Source organism: Rattus norvegicus, chromosome 8, assembly GCF_036323735.1.
Source record: "Rattus norvegicus strain BN/NHsdMcwi chromosome 8, GRCr8, whole genome shotgun sequence".
In the NCBI taxonomy this organism is placed as follows: Eukaryota; Metazoa; Chordata; class Mammalia; order Rodentia; family Muridae; genus Rattus; species Rattus norvegicus.
In genome coordinates, this window is record NC_086026.1 from 49,211,614 (window position 1) to 49,229,485 (window position 17,872).

At 37.5% G+C, this 17,872-nt stretch overlaps 1 protein-coding gene across 1 annotated transcript; it reads right to left on the reverse strand.

Moving 5' to 3' along the window:
• Positions 1 to 5,199: 5,199 nt before the first annotated feature.
• On the reverse strand, positions 5,200 to 6,138 carry Or10d5b (olfactory receptor family 10 subfamily D member 5B). Its single transcript, NM_001000477.1, has one exon. The coding sequence runs from the start codon at positions 6,136 to 6,138 to the stop codon at positions 5,200 to 5,202; it is 939 nt and encodes a 312-aa protein (NP_001000477.1).
• Positions 6,139 to 17,872: the final 11,734 nt, after the last annotated feature.

A 17,872-nucleotide genomic window follows, 5' to 3' on the forward strand; every position in this document is an offset into this window, starting at 1 on the left:
AGAGAAGAGAAGAGAAGAGAAGAGAAGAGAAGAGAAGAGAAGAGAAGAGAAGAGAAGAGAAGAGAAGAGTTCAACTCCCTTCGTTCCTGAGTAAGGGGAAGGAATAATGAGAGTATGCGCTAAAGCCGACCAGAGCAGCAGCATAAAGCTGTACATTTGCAGCCTTCAAACATACTACTGGGTTCTGCAGCCAGTAACCATGCCACGCATTTTGGCTTGCGTCTAATCTCCTACCACCAGGAAGTGTCTGGCTTAGAGACCAAATGTATTCACTTCCACAATTGAGTCAGTAATTCAAGATTGTTCTCTGAAAAAATACTGGCACATTGCTTCCTAGAACTTCCATAAGCATTGTTGACCACACCCACACAACTATTATAATCGTCAACAATAACAACAAAAACTTCATTAATTTCCTTTGCAACTATTAAGTTCCTCTCAATTTTGTCCCAGGCTGTTTATCACAGCAAGAGGTCAGGCAGGATAGAGGATGTAATGAGTTTCTTGCGACTCAATAGCACCCTTTCTTGTAGACAACTTGTTTCTTTACCTTGATGAGGAAACCAAGCTGTAAAGCAAGATTTGATTGCCAAGAATGGAAATAATTTTCCCCGACAAAACCAGAAATTAGGAACCCTCAAGACATTTTTACAGTTCATGAGCAGATCCTTATTAAACTTATTCATGGGAGCTGGAAAGATGACTCTGGAGTTAAGAAAATTCCTGCCCTTTCAGAGGATCCCTAATGAGTTCCCACTGCCTGAAACTCCAGCTTTAGAGAATCTGACTTCTCCTGGCCTTCCGGTGTCCCATCTACACATGGCGCATGCGCGCACGCATTTTATCTTTATTTTATTATGAGGCCAGAAAAGGGTATCAAAACCCCCGGAACAAAAGTTCCATTGTTCCCTGTCGTGTGCATGCTGAAAATCTAACCCAGATCCTCTGGAGGAGCAACTAGATGACCCATCTCATCAACCCCATTTTTAGAGTTAAATTAAAACTAAATCTTTTTAAAGTATTTGTAATGATTACACTGAAAGAAGAAAGCAAGTTCAGCATCTCCATATTTGGTGTGAGGAACCAAACACATATGGTTAAAGCAGCTTCTTCAAGGAGGTACAGTAAGGAGGGTCACCGCTGAAACCCTGGAGTTATGCAGATTCCCAAACCAGAGTTTCTTACACTGTACTGAATGGGCAAATGACATTTCCATTCGTTCCTGTCCCCTCATTTAAGGCGTAGTGAAGACAGGAATACAACGTTTCCTCTCTATAGAATTTGAGCGTCGGTAGAGATATCCCATCTGTATAAGAGAAGTCTGTTTTCCAAGGGTTCAGCTTTTCTTCTTCACTGGAAGATTCTATTGTCACCAAAGGAATGGGCCACAACATTAACACACGGGCACACTACTCACACTAGTCACTAGGGAGAGCACTTCTTGGACCAAGATATCCTCTTTAAGAATTTAACATTCTACTGATTTATTTGAGTTAATTTTATACCCAGCCACTTTGCTGAAGTTGTTTATCAGCTTTAGTAGTTCTCTGGTGGAACCTTTGGGATCACTTAAATATACTATCATATCATCTGCAAATAGTGATATTTTGATTTCTTCTTTTCCAATCTGTATCCCCTTGATCTCCTTTTGTTGTCTGATTGCTCTGGCTAGAACTTCAAGAACTATATTGAATAAGTAGGGAGAGAGTGGGCAGCCTTTTCTAGTCCCTGATTTTAGGGGGATTGCTTCAAGTTTCTCTCCACTTAGTTTAATGTTAGCAACTGGTTTGCTGTATATGGCTTTTACTATGTTTAGGTATGGGCCTGGAATTCCTGTTCTTTCCAGGACTTTTATCATGAAGGGGTGTTGAATTTTGTCAAATGCTTTCTCAGCTTCTAATGAAATGATCATGTGGTTTTGTTCTTTCAGTTTGTTTATATAATGGATCACGTTGATGGTTTTCCGTATATTAAACCATCCCTGCATGCCTGGGATGAAGCCTACTTGATCATGGTGGATGATTGTTTTGATGTGCTCTTGGATTCGGTTTGGCAGAATTTTATTGAGTATTTTTACGCCGATATTCATATAGGGAGATGTTGGCCCAGAAACCGGGAAAGGGAATAACAATCGAAATGTAAATAAGAAATACTCAAGTTAATAAAGATAAAAAAAATTTAACATTCTAAACTGAGAGTCTTTGCAAAAATTACTTAAAACGATTATAGTCTTTATTTAAACCTTTTCCATTCTCATAATAAGAAACAAAGATTTTAGTAACTGAACCACAAAACATGAGAAAAACTCAGAGCAACTAGTGAATAAAATTTTAATGTTCTTATGACAAAGGAAAAAACATGCTGGAAGAAGTGATATATAGTATAGCAAATATATATATACATATATTACAGGAAATATATAATAATTCCATATGCTATATTTGCTATATTATGTGTATAATCATATATTGTACTTTTGTTTATATATTACATGTAATTTCAGGTAAATATTATTAGGTAATATTACCCTCTATGGTTTTTTGAACACCTTACTGTTATTATCATTTCTAATGTGCCGTTTCATTCTTTTCAAAGTGTGTTTTAACTCACCACCATCAGCTTGGAAGAGTTAAGGTCTAAGTGCACAAGACTGGCTTCATAGAGGCCGGAAGTGATGCTATGCAGCCCCAACTCATGGGTTTTCACTTTTGCTCATTTCCTAGGGTCCTTTCTAACTAAGCATTGCAGTTGACATCTACCTCTAGGTTGACGGCAGTAACCCTACATGTTTATTCTGTCTTGGCTTTTCATAGCCTACATCGAGAATCGCATCTGTCTGCAACTGTTTCCTCTCTCTGGGTCAGGAGCACTATGTCTCATAACTGTTAAACTACCAAGGAACACCTGACTACTCCAGTGGTTGCCCTGTGAACCAAATTTCATCTTTGCCTACTTGTAAACTGTGGAATAAAAAGCCACAAATTGTATATTATTCTGAGTCACAACTTGAAAAGAGTCACAGGTTTTATATTTTTAAAAATTACTTTGGGATGATGGGTAGCAAATGTTCTATGCAAATGAAAAAGACTGAAAACATCTAAATGATGTGCGGGAATTTATTTATTTATTTATTTATTTATTTATTTATCATGTGACATAGACCTGCTTCAAACTATGTAGACAGGAATAAATGGAATGGCTTATCTTCTCGTCTACACTACCTATGTTTTGAAATTGCAAGCATGTGATGTCATGCCTGATAAAGATAACCTGATAAAGGGTAACTTATAAATCTAGAAATTCCTTTAAAACATGTGTTAATCTAACAAACACTCCTAAACAGAAAGGTTTCCAATAGGAAAGCATTTATATAAATAGATCTGTGACTACACATTAAAAATGTGGCTACATTTTTGGACATCCCTTCACAACTTGAAGCCTAGTTTCTCTCCACCTGAATGTGAATTATATCTCATGATCACTGAAGGGTCTGTATTTGATCCTGAAAGCAAGATTATAGAGACTTCTGCTTAGGCCTCCCTTAGACACTTTCTGTTGGGGAGACAGCTTCCAGCATGTGAGTGTGAGCACAGGAGGTGGGTAAAGGCAAATGCCCATGGAGTGAAGGTGGGGTGGAGGCCTCCTGACAATAGGCCTGCGATGAGCTACTATGCAAATGAAAGCTCCATCAGAAGTCTACCACCCAGTTGTTAAATGTGACAGCAATACCCTATTAGATCCTGGCCCAAGAACCCCATCTAAGCCACCCCCAATGCTCCTGACCACCTTTGACAATGTAAAATAATGAATTCTGTCCTAAACAGCCAACTTCTACAGTAAATTGTTGGGATAAAATAAGCATCAAATATCATACCATAGATAAAGAAATTAAGCTACTCCTGGTTGGCAATGTGGTGACATAAACAAGGTGGCTTTCACTTGCTTTACATGTATATTGAAGAGTGAAATGTTTTCCTAAACAACTTCATGTTTCATCTTTATGAGTCATTTGGTGAGCATGCTATCTAGTTCCTCATTAAACCAGTCAGGTGGAGGTTTTAATTTAACCCATAAATTTACATCAGAGTGAACAAATAAATATTACTTCAGAATGTGAACAACTTGAAATTATTATTGTCTCAAGAGTGCCAGAATCTATAAACATTACTGAGAGTCCTGCCCCACCTGGCTCTCCATGATGTCATTACTATATCAACAACCCTCTGCTTAGTTTTCTTATAGGAGAAATAGTAATGGTTATACTAGATACTAAACGAAAGTAAGGAGAGCAGTGAATGATACATAGAGGAGGATTATAATACCTCCACCCAAGTGGTCATTATGTGAAACTGACAATCCTGCAGCTCTCCCAGTGCAGCTGGATAACAAGGAAAGACGATGATTGAGTTGCAGGTCCCAAAATACCAGCAATGAATATTCCCTTACTCACACTTTGTCTCACTGTAAACGAATGTACATTGAAGCTGTGTCTTAGGACACCATGACTGACTTAGTCAAAAGTGTAAAATACTTCAAACACTGTCATGTACAAATTAATTGTTATTCTAAGTTTTTGAGTAGATGAGTCTCAATATAAGAGCTATAGTTCTTAAATTAAGTAATGTTAAACAACAAATGATAAAGCAACCAAATGTTATCCCTGATCATATATATATATATATTATATATTATATATATAATATATATATGTTTGTATGTATGTATTGCAGTTTTCAAGACAAAGAATGACTGCAATGTGTAGAAAATTCAGGCTCAAAAGCACTTTCTGCATTTATAGTCTCAGTTCTGCCATTTTAAAACATAGCTCATGGTCACCTCTGCCTTGAGAAATAAAGAACAATGTAAAAAACACAGTTTTACTGCATGCAAAGGAAAAGAGGGAATAAAGCTAGAAAGAAAGAAAACATATAATGTGTAGGCTCCATGCAATTCACGATAAGCCATTGAAATGGTTCAACAGCCACAGAGTACAGAGAACAGAAAAGATATACTAAAAACAGAAGAGCAAACTAAAAATGGAGAAACAAGGCATAATCTAGAGAGAATTGGAAAGATATAAATCTGAAACAGTCCATCCGCACAAATTCAATGACATAACTGTTAAGACTCTTCTGAAGGAAGACAGATTTACACAGTGGGCCTAAAGCAGCTATAAAAATCCTCAAACAGGAATTTCTCCTATTCCTTATACCCCAAAGGCTGGGCCTCTTGAGATAGCGCCTTCTTCAGAGCTAATTTCACATCCTTGTTCCTCAGGGTGTAAATCAGAGGATTCAAAGAGGGGGTGACAACATTGTTAAACACCTGGACAACAGAATCCAGCCAGGGACTAGAAGCAGGTCTAAGATAGACAAGAATCACAGGGCCATAGACCAAGATGATAGATGTCAGGTGGGCACTGCAGGTGGAGAAGGCTCTGTGTCTGCCTTCTGAGGAATGGATTTGCAGGATGGAGATCACAATACGAGTGTAAGAAGTGAGAATGAGAAGAAAACAGGTGAGCGCAATGACACCAACATTGGTAAAACTCACAGTCCGTGCTAGGGAGGTGTCTGCACATGCCAGGGACAGCACCACAGGAATGTCACAGAAGAAACTGTCTACCTCATTGGGTCCACAGTAGGGCAACTTAAAGATAAGAAAAGTGAGGATGCTCCCATGGACAAAACCTCCCACCCAAGTGCCCACTGTGAGACAGGTACACACCCTGTGATTCATGATGATTGTGTATCTCATAGGGTGACAAATAGCTACAAAGCGGTCATAGGCCATCAGTGTATACAGGAAACATTCTGTGCCACCCAGAGTGTGATAGAAGAAGACCTGGGAGGCGCATCCCTGGTATGAGATGGTGCGGCTCTGCCCCACTAGGGAGTCCATCATCTTAGGAGAATTCACAGAAGGGAAGAAAATGTCAAACACTGCCAGGTTCCCCAGGAAGAAATACATGGGGGTGTGGAGGTTAGGAGATGCCAGGATGGTGAGGAAGATGAGCAGGTTCCCCAGCAAGGCAAAGACATAGAAGACCAGGAACAAGATGAACAGCATGCTCTCTAGTCCTTCACTGTTAGAAATTCCCAGCAAAATGAACTCTGTCACAGAGGTGTCGTTTCTCATACTCATGGCACAGGCAGCCCTGGAGAAGTGAAACAAAGGCATCCATGAGTAGCTGCTTCCCAACCAAGGGATTCCTATCAAAACAACAGATGCAAACAAAATAAAGCCAATGAGGGGAAAGGGGGCCAGGGATGAATCTGCCCTGGGCATTCAGTTAAGTGATGTGCCACATTCAGCCTCAATTTTCTCATGTGTTAAGTTATGTAAAGACATATCTCATCTATATATTTTCAAATGTCTTAAAGTAATCAACACTTGTCACCAATTCTATTTAGTCTTGTCCAATCTGGCCTTGCATCAAATAGACTGTCGTAACTCATGTAAGCAGAGTAAGTGTAACAAACAGAAACAGGACGAATTTTAACCGCGTACCAGGCAATTGGAATCACAGGGACGCCTTCCCGTCTGTGTTTAGGGCAGAAGGGTATGTTTCTATCCCAAGAGCATTTTTCATAAGATGGAGTGGCTCGGAGGCAGGACGCTGCGTCTTCTGTTCTTGAGTCTAAGGCATCGACTAGACACAACTGACACTTTGCTATTAACACGGCCTCAATGACGGACTTTATAATACTTTCAAGCTGCAGAATAGTCATGTGTATGATTTCTTTTGAGACAACGTCCCCAAGGGCTCCATTCCTAGATAAAAGAACATGAAGGAACAAAGAGCATAATTACAGGCTTTCATCTCTTGCCTTATTCTGTTCCCTATTCCCCTTTTTATAATTTTATAATCTGGTATATTAATCACAATTATTCTTTTATAGACATATGCACTGAATTTTTATCTATAGCCATCTACTATCAATAGCATGCCAGAACTCATCTACGTATACTTCAGTACCCATTCACCATTTTACATTTAAGAATGACTACTGAATAGTCTAAGAATAACAGGTACTAGCAAGGATTTAAAAAAGGAGAAACTTTATGCATTGCAAGTAGTATAAATTAGCACAACTGTTATGAAAAAACCAGTTCAGAAGACTACCAAAAATTAAAGATGTGACTACTATATATGATCTGGCAGTCTCATTCATAAGTGTATATACAAAGCAATAGAAGTCTGTGTCAAAGTTATCTCTGCCTCCCCTTGTTCATAATGGAACTAGTCACAATAGAAGCACTAATTAATTCTACCTATCGTCAATTAATGATAGTTAAACAAATGTGGTGTATTTACACAGTGGACTGGTTCTCATTGATTAGAAAACATAGCCTGCTATATGCAATAGCACACATGGAAGTGAAATCATTATGTTAGGTAAAATAAGCCAGGCATTAAGAGGCAAATGTTACATGGGCTCACTTATGTGTGGGGCCATCAGATGTCAATCTCAAAGACTAAAATATTATTTGCAAGAAGCCATAGACGTAATCAGTGACGTCTAAGCTATAGTAAGACAGTAAGACACTTTGGTATGTGCTACTAAAGCAAAGTAAAATAACCAAATTAATTGCTTACTTCAAAAGTCTAGTCAAAAACAATCTGAAAGTTTCCACCACAAAGAAAATAGATTATGTTCACCATGAATAAGTTATGTAACATGTGCATGCATCAAAACATTGCATAGTATAAAATTAACATGTAATTTTATAGTTTTGTGTTTCTGTTACAAACATGCTTAAAAACTTAAAAATGGAATTTGCTCAGAATTTATAAAAGTAACTCTTGTAGGGCTGCATACTCAGCTTTTACTAATATCCATACAACAAGCTCATGGGCACATTAAAACAGTTGGGTGTCCTGTGCTTTGAACAATACAAGTATAAAACATGACAACGGCATGGGTTTTAAATAATCCTAACAACATTTTATCATCATTGTCTTGGTTAAGGAAAAGATATAGAATAGAATAGAATAGAATAGAATAGAATAGAATAGAATAGAATAGAATAGAATAGAATAGAATAGAATAGAATAGAACTTCCTGTCCCCATTTTGAAATAGTAGCTACGATATTTCAATAATCTTTCCTCTAATCGTATTGTTAGTCTTTCACTTCTTCCTTAATAATTTATAAATTAATAATTTATTCCACAATAATCTTGTTTTAAAAGAAGACAGCTTTAAAAAATAGAAAGAGATAAATTTAAGTGCTTATTTCAAAAGTCAGTCATAGTAATTGAATTTGATTTTTAGGTCACACAAGTTTAAAACTTATACTCAAATCTGAAGAAATAGAAAATCTTTTGAGTCTTCACTTTGAAAAGAGTAATATGCTTAGTTACTAATTCTTAGTTGTTTTTTATTATTCAACTTTATTTTTAAAAAAGATGTTATATTTGATTCTGTCTATTTTGCAAACTAATAATAGGTTTTTCTCTAAAGGCTATGACCTGTCTAGTCATAAGTTCTTGTCCTAAAGATGGTTCAAGGGTGGGTTTCTTCCTGTGGAGTATTACTTAAAGTCACTCAGTGACTAATTACTCCCTTCATGTTCACTCCACTATTGCACTAGTGGGCACACCTTTCCAGAGAAGTAATTTTTGTAGTTCTCAGTGTTCATATCTGGATATAATTATTATTACTTCTTTCTTCCATACATAGCATGTTCCAGCGCTATGAAAATTATGTTGTCCTCAGCAAGAGAGTCTTGCTGACAACTTTTGAAGACAACAAATAGCACTGGCACTAGTTGCATTGTTAAGGGTCTATGGGAACTCACTGGTCAACAATTCCAAGGGACATAACCCACTCATGACACTTAGTTTAATTTGTTAGACTGTGGGGTATAATATGGGTATTATCATCCTGTTACATGCTAACTCCATTTTATAATTTTTTAAAATGTGTGTGTGGATATTTTGTGTGTGTGTGAGTGTGTGTGTGTGTGTGTGTGTGTGTGTGTGTGTATGATCTCTACAATAATATTTCTCCTTTTAGAAACTCTCCTTTTAAGTAGATATAATTACAGGGATTTAAAAACCTTTACTAACATAATTTATAATACTGTAAAACTAACCATTTTAAACATAGAAATGAGAATTAGTAGATAATTTAGCATGATTATAGATTATGAGTTTGATTGGGAGCCCTTGACTTAGTGAGTATGGTTGAAGACCCATTATGAAAGATTCCCAATATCAACATGGAACCTTCACATGAAAACACAAACACCACACACACACACACACACACACACACACACACACAGAGAGAGAGAGAGAGAGAGAGAGAGAGAGAGAGAGAGAATGTAGAACTCAAAGTACTAAACTTACAGATAATGCAGATTTATAAATCCAGACAATCTAGTTGAAAAAAATACTTCCTTCATACTGAGAAACCTCACACCCATTTACAGTCCTTCACACCACTAACTTCATGGAATCACCAACTCATTCTTGACCTCTGCATACTTGAATTTTCAGGGAATTATTTTATGTGGAATTATAAAACGTGTGCTTCTTTGACCTGACTTCTTTAACCTTGTTTCTACATACACCGAACTAGGGTTTTGTTTTGGCCTTGATGGTAGACAATTTCCATTTGTGCTCCCTAGACATATGCTAACACTATAATTTCATTTCCAAGTCCTTAGAAGATACTTGGTACAAATTTAGAACCATTTGCTGACTTAAAAATCATTATCAACATCTACACAGAAATTAGTTGTTTTGGCTTGTAGTACTCTCTATTAAACACTTATGTGAATGATTGTAGAAAAGAATATGTATGTCATTGATTACCCAGTTCCAGATAATAATCTCAATTTCTTTCCTCTGGGTTACTATAAAAAGCAATATTGAGTTAAGAAAAATCAGTGCAATACTAATATAATTTATAATCACATCTTTTTCAGTAGCTTTTATTATAAATTATATTTTAAAATTCTCTAATTCAAAAAATTCATTCAGATCTAGTAATTGCTACCCCAAAGACATGCATGTGATTGCACAAACACACACACACACACACACACACACACACACACACACACACAGCGAGAGGAAGAAAGAAAGAGAGAGAGAGGATGCAAACATCAATTAGCGTGTAATTAGCATGTTTATCTGTTTTGTCTTTATAATTTCCTAGAATTGTAGTTCTTGGCAAAACCCTGAGCCATTAAATAATGTGACACAGCAGCTGGAAATGTATCATTTATTACAGTTTTTGTTCCTCAGTATTAAATCCTTCATGCATTAATCAAGTTTCCTCAGTAAATGTTTTATTTGTCAGCCAGCCAGAATGAAGTTGGGTTATGGCACATTGTTTACAAAGACTTATGTGTAATTCGTGTACATGCACATAATTACTCTATGCACACATAAATGTTGTATCCATTCCTATGAAGCTTCTTTGAAGATATAAAGTTAAGGTAAGATGAAATTAGTTGCTATATTAAAATATTTGCTTTCTGACCCACTTTCCTTCACAATCAGAATTCTTTCCATGAGGCAGCAAGCACAGGGCATGCCTGGGTCTGCATCACATCCCCTGCATATATATTACAGCTTTCAGAATAGTGTTTTTATGAGACTTCTGAGTAGGTGAATGAGTGGCTCTCTGATTCCTTGTCTTCTCTTAGGATCTTTTCCCTCTGTTGGTTTGCCTTTTCTAATTTCCTCATGATGTTTTTTGTTTTATCTTAGCATATTGTTTGTTCGTTTTGTTTTTGTCTCTTAGAAACCCGTTTTTTTCCTAATGAGAAGCAGAAATGGGGTGGGACCCAAATGGAAGGAGAGGTAGGAAAAACTGGAAGGAGTAGATAGGAAGAATATGACTATTATCATACATCTCTCCCCAAAACAATAATGATGTACTCTCAGTATATGACCCACTTACTTTTTATACTTAACATCATTTTCAAAGATAACTAAAAAGCAATAAAATTTACCTACTTAAAGTGGAAATTGAATTTATAATATAGTTATAGGACATTTATAGTTTCCTGCAAATATTGCTTATACCCAAAGCATTAACAAGATCCTTAAGGTTCCTGACACCATTAACAGTCGGTTCTGACTCCTGCTCTCTTCCCAGGTAGCACACACCTGCCAAGTGCCAACAAAGATCTGTCTCTTTTAGATATTCATATAAATGACATAGTGTAGTACCACTTCAACATAGCCTTTGAAATTAGCATAACATTGTTAAGATTCATCTATGATATAAGTAAAACATTAAAATAAGTTATCTTCAACTGCTATGTAATATTACATTTTAAGACAATACCAAGTTTCATGTATCCTGAGATGATGCTAAAACAACTGTCCATGCTATAGAGGTGTCAGCACATGCCAGGGACAACACCACAGAAATGCCAGAGAAGAAATGTGAGGATGTTCGCACATACAAAGCCATCCAGCAAAGTGCCCAGTGTGAAGCAGGTACAGACACTGTGGCTCATGATAACTATGTATCTCACAAATAAACACAATGTAGTCCTAGGCCTTCATTGGGTACAGGAAGCATTCAGTGTCCAATCCACTCTCCCTCCTTGTCTCAAGTTGGGGATGAATCCCTGCTGGACCAGAGACCATACCAGCCACCAGAACTCCTTCACACCTCCTCTACCTTCTTTAACCCCCCAAAACTATTCCCAATCTTCCCTCTCTTCATTATCTCCCTCTAACAGCCTCCAAGTCAGATGGAGATTCCCTACTGCATCAGAGAACACACAGTCTACCAGAATTCAAGTCTCCATCTCAGGAAAAGACCCCATGTTCTACAATACAAAAACCCATGCTAGTCACCAGAAGTCCGGCCTCTAATTTGGGTAGAATCCTCCTGCTCAACATCAAGCAACATGGGTTAGGAAGACCATGAATGAAATAGAAACCAAGAAATAAAACACCCATACAAAGAAAAAGAAACCAGAAATCAGCACTTAGATAATTACCCAAACCCAGATGCCTAAACACCAGCATAAGGACATAGTCAACAAGAGCTTCCAGTCTCCATCTGCACACAGAGCTAAGGCTTTCTCACAGTTCTTTGGACCTAAAATCAGCCCACAAAAAGCAAGTCTTCCAAAATGGCTCTCACTCCTAAGTTCACAGTGGGACCCCACCTTCAGTCCACTGACTATCCAAGGAGAAACTTGCTGTGAGAATAGAGGACACAGGAGCCACAGAGAACCATGCAGCAGGACCCTTTCAGTCTTCATCGGCACCCAAAGCGAAGGCTGTTCCACAGCCCTCCAGACACAAAACCTGCCTGGACACAACTGGTCTCCAAGGAACACTCTCACACCTAAGATCACAGGCCCACACGTCCACAGTAGGGACAAGCTCCAGTCAGTAACACCAAGATGAACTAACATCAGAGATAACCAGAGAGCAAGAGGCAAGGACAAGAAACCAGGCAACAAAATTCAAGGCCACTTGGTGTCATCAGAACATAGTTCCTCCACTACAGCAAGCCCTGGATATCCCAACACACTGGAAAAGCAAGATTCGTATTTAAAATCACATTTCATGATGATGATAGATGACTTTAAGAAGGATATAAGAACTCCCTTAAATAAATACAGGAGAACACAGGTAAATAAGTAGAAGCCCTTAAAAAGGAAACACCAAAAAAAATCACTTAAACAATTATAGAAGAACGCAATTAAACAGGTGAAGGAATTGAACAAAACCATCCAGGATCTAAAGATGGAAATAAAAACAATAAAGAAAGCACAAAAGGAGACAACTCTGGAGATAGAAAACCTAGGAAAGAGATCAGGACTCACAGACACAAGCATCACCAACAGAATACAAGAGATAGAAGAGAGGATCTCAAGGGCAGAAGATACCACAGAAAACATTGACACAACCATCAAAAAAAATGTAAAACACAAAAAGCTCCTAACCCAAAACATCCAGGAAATCCAGGACACAATAAGAAGGCCAAACCTAAGGATAATAGGTATAGAAGAGAAGGAAGACTAACTTAAAGCGCCAGTAAATATCTTCAACAAAATTATAGAAGAAAATTTCCCTAACCTAAAGAAAGAGATGCCCATGAACATACAGGAGCCTACAGAACTCCACAAAGATTGGACCAGAAAAATAATTACTCCCATCATATAATAGTCAAAACATCAAATACACTAAACAAAGAAAGAATATTAAAAACAATAAAGGAAAAAGGTCAAGTAACATATAAAGGAACACCTATGAGAATTACATCAGACTTCTCAACAGAGACTGTGAAACTAGGAGATCCTGGACAGATGTCATACAGACCCTAAGAGAACACAAATGCCAGCCCAGGCTACTATATGCTGCAAAATATTCAATTACTATAAATGGTGAAACCAAGATATTCCATGACAAAAGAAAATTTACACAATATCTTTATAGAAATCCAACCCTACAAAGCATAATAGATGAAAACTGCAACACAATGAGGGAAACTACACCTTAGAAAAAGCAAGAACGTAATCTTCTTCCAATAAATCCAAAAGAAGAGAGCCACACAAATATAAATCCACCTCTAACAACAAAAATAATAGGAAACAACAATCACTATTCCTTAATGTTTCTTAACATATATGAATTCCCCAATAAAAAGGCATAGACTAAGATACTGGACAAGTAACAGGACCCAGCATTTCGTGGCATACAGGAAACACACCTCAATAACAAAGGCAGAAACTACCTAAGGAAAAAAGGCTGGAAAAAATGTCCAAGCAAATGGTCCCAAGAAACAAGCTGGAGAAGCCATTCTAATATCAAATAAAATCAACTTTCAACTTTTCAAATGAGTATTATCAAAAAAGATAAGAAGGAAACTTTATACTCATCAAAGGAAAAAAATCTACCAAGATGAACTCTTAATTCTGAACATCTATGCTCAAAGTGAAAGGGTACCCACATTCATAAAAGAAAATTTACTAAAGCTCAAAGCACACATTGCACCTCGCACAATAATAGTGGGAGACTTCAACACACCACTCTCATCAGTGGACAGATCATGGAAACAGAAACTAAACAGACACACAGTAAAACTAGCAAGTTATGAACCACATGAATTTAACAGATATCTGTAGAACACTTCATCCTAAAACAAAAGAATATACCTTCTTCTCAGCACCTCATGGTACCCTCTCCAAAATTGACAATAAAATTGGTCACAAAATAGGCCTCAATAAATACAAGAAGATCAAAATAATCCCATGCATCCAATCAGATCACCATGGACTAAGGCTGGTCTTCAATAACAACAAAAACAACGGAAAGCATATATACAAAAGGAAGCTGAACAATGCTCTACTCAATAACAACTTGGCCAAGGAATATATAAAGAAATGAATTAAAGTCACTTTAGAATTTAATTATAATGAAGGCACAACATACCCAAACTTACAGGAAAAAAACTCATAGCTCTGAGTGCCTCCAAAAAGAAACTAGAGGGAGCATACACTAACAGCTTGACAGCACACATGAAAGGTCTAGAACAAAAAGAGGCAAAAATACCCAAGAGGAGTATATGGCAGGAAATAATAAACTCATAGCTGAAATCAACCAAGTAGAAACAAAAAAATCTACACAGAGAAAGACCAAAACAAGGAGCTGGTTCTTTGAGAAAATCAACAATACAGAAAAACCCTTAGCCAAACTAACCAGACGGTACAGAGGGTGTATCCAAATTAACAAAATCAGAAATGAAAAGGGAGACAAAGCAACAGAATCTGAGGAAATTCAAAAAATCATCAGATCCTACTGTAAAAGCCTACATTCAGTCTGTATGAAAGGACAATTTTCTAGACAGATATCAGATACCATATTAAAACAGGATCAGATAAACCATCTAAACAGTCCCATAACACCTAAAGAAATAGAAGTAGTCATTAAAAGTCTCTCAACCAAATAAAGCCCAGAACTAGATGGGTTTAGTGCAGAAATAAATCGAATCTTCAAAGAATAACTAAAACCAATAATCTTCAAACTATTCTACAAAATAGAAACAGAAGGAACACTACACAATTCATTCATTGAAGCTACAATTACACTTATACTAAACCACACAAAGACTCTACAAAGAAAGAAACATGCAGACCAAATTCCCTCAAGAATATTGATGTGAAATTATTCAATAAAAGTCTCACAACCAGAGTCCAAGAACACACCAAAATGATCATTCGACATGATCAGGCAGGATTCATCCCAATGATGCAAGGATGGTTCAATATAGAGAAGTTCATCAATGTAATCCACTATATAAACAGACTCAAAGAAAAAAAACCACACGATCATTTCATTAGATGCTGAGAAAGCATTTGACAAAAAAAAAACTTCTTTATGATAAAAGTCTTGGAAAGTTCAGTAGTTCAAGGCTCATACCTAAAAATAGTAAAAGCAATATACAGCCAACAAGTAGCCAACATTAAACTAAATGGAGAGAAACTTGAAGCAATCCCACTAAAATCAGGGACCAGACAAGGCTGCCCACTCTCTCCCTACCTATTCAATATAGTACACAAAGTTCTAGCCAGAGCAATTACACAATGAAAGGAAGTCAAAGGGATACAAATTGGAAAGGAAGAAGTCAAAATGTCACTATTTGCAGATGATATGAGAGTATATTTAAATGACGCCAAAGATTCCACCACAAAACTCTAACACCTGATAAACAACTTCACCAAAGTGGCTGAATATAAAATTAACTCAAACGAATCAGTATCCTTCCTCTACTCAAAGGATAAACAGTCTAAGAAAGAAATTAGAGAAACAACACCCTTCATAATAGCCACAAATAAAATACCTCAGTTGGATTCTAACCAAGCAGGTGAAAGATCTATAAGACCAAAAACTTCAAGCCTCTGTAGAAAAATAAATTGAAGATCTCAGAAGATGGAAATATCTCCCATGTTCATGGATTGGCAGGAGTAATATTGTAAAAATGGCAATACTGCCAAAAGTAATCTACAGTTTCAATGCAATCCCCATCAAAATTCCAACTAAGTTTTTCATAGAGTTAGAAAGAGCAAATTTGCAAATTCATTTAGAATAACAAAAATCCCAGAATAGTGAAAACTATTCTCAACAATAAAAGAACTACTGGGGGAATCACCATCTTTGACCTCAAGCTGTATTACAGAGCAATAGTGATAAAATCTTTATGGTATTGGGACAGAGACAGGCAGGTGGATCAATGGAATAGAATGGAAGACCCAGAAATGAAATCACACACCTCTGGTCATTTGATCTTTGACAAAGAAGCTAAAACCATCCAGTGGAATAAAGACAGCATTTTCAATAAATGGTGCTGGTTCAACTGGTGGTCAGCATGTTGACTCATTCTTATCTCCTTGCACAAAGCTCAAGTCCAAGTAAATCAAGGACCTCCACATAAAACCAGATACACTCAAACTAAAAGGAGAAAAGTAGGGAAGAGCTTTGAACACATGGCACAAGGGAAATTTTCCTGAACAGAACACCAATGGCTTCTGCTATAAGATCAGCAGTAAACAAATGGCACCTCATAAAATCTCAAAGCTTCTGTAAGGCAAAGGACACTGTCAATAGGACAAAACAGCAACCATCTTTACCAAAAGCAAAGATCTTCACCAATATTACATCTGATAGAGGGTTAATATCCAATATATACAAACAGTTCAATAAGGTAGACTCCTGAGAACCAAATAACCCTATTAAAAATGGGGTATACAGCTGAACAAAGAATTCTCAAATAAGGAATAGTGAATGCCTAAGAAGCACCTAAAGAAATGTTCAACGTCCTTAGTCATCAGGGAAATGCATATCGAAAGAACTCTGAGATTCCACCTCACACCAGTCAGAATAGCTAGGATCAAAAACTCAGGTGACAGCTTATGCTGGCAAGGATGTGGAGAAATGAACACTCCTCCATTGTTGGTGAGATTGTAAGCTGGTACTACCACTCTCAAAATCAGTCTGGAGATTCCTCAGAAAATTGGACATAGTGCTGCTACCTAAGGGCCCACCTATACCACTTCTGACCATATACCCAAAAGATGCTCCAAAATATAACAAGGACACACGTTACACTATGTCCGTAGCAGACTTATTGATAATAGCCAGAAGCTGTAAAGAACTCAGATGTCCTTAAACAGAGGAATAGATACAGAAAATGGGGTGCATTTACCCAATGGAGTACTACTCAGCTATTAAAAACAATGACTTCATGAAATTCTTAGGCAAATGGATGGAACTAGAAAATATCGTCCTGAGTGAGGCAACCCAGTCACAAAAGAACACACACAATATGCACCCACTGTTAAGTGAATATTAGCCCAAAAGCTCGGAATACCCAAGATACAATTCACAGAACACATGAAGTTCAAGAAGGAGGAAGACCAAAGCATGGATGCTTCAGTACTTCCTAGAAGTGGGAACAAAATACTCACAGGAGGAAATAAGGAGGCAAAGTGTGGAGCAGAGAATGAAGGAAAGGCCATCCAGATACTTCCAAACCTGGGATCCATCCCACATACAGTCACCAAACCCAGAGGAGGATGTTCACAGCCAACCATTGGACTGAGAATGGGGTCCCCAATGGAGGAGTTATAGAAAGGACTGAAGGAGCTGAAGGGGTTTGCAACCCCAAAGGAAGAACAACAATATCAGCCAACCAACTCCCCCCCCAACCCCCCAGAGCTCCCATGGACTAAACCACCAACCAAAGAGTACACATAGAGTGACTCATGGCTCGAGCCACATATGTAACAGAGGATGCCATTGTCTGGCATCAATGGGAGAACATGCCCTTGTTCCTGTGAAGTCTCAATGCCCCCAATGTAGGGGAATGCCAGGGCATTGAGAC

What these genes read in the sequence shown, in the direction of transcription:
- Or10d5b (NM_001000477.1), bottom strand. Translation starts at nt 6,138, where the DNA reads ATGAGAAACGACACCTCTGTGACAGAGTTCATTTTGCTGGGAATTTCT.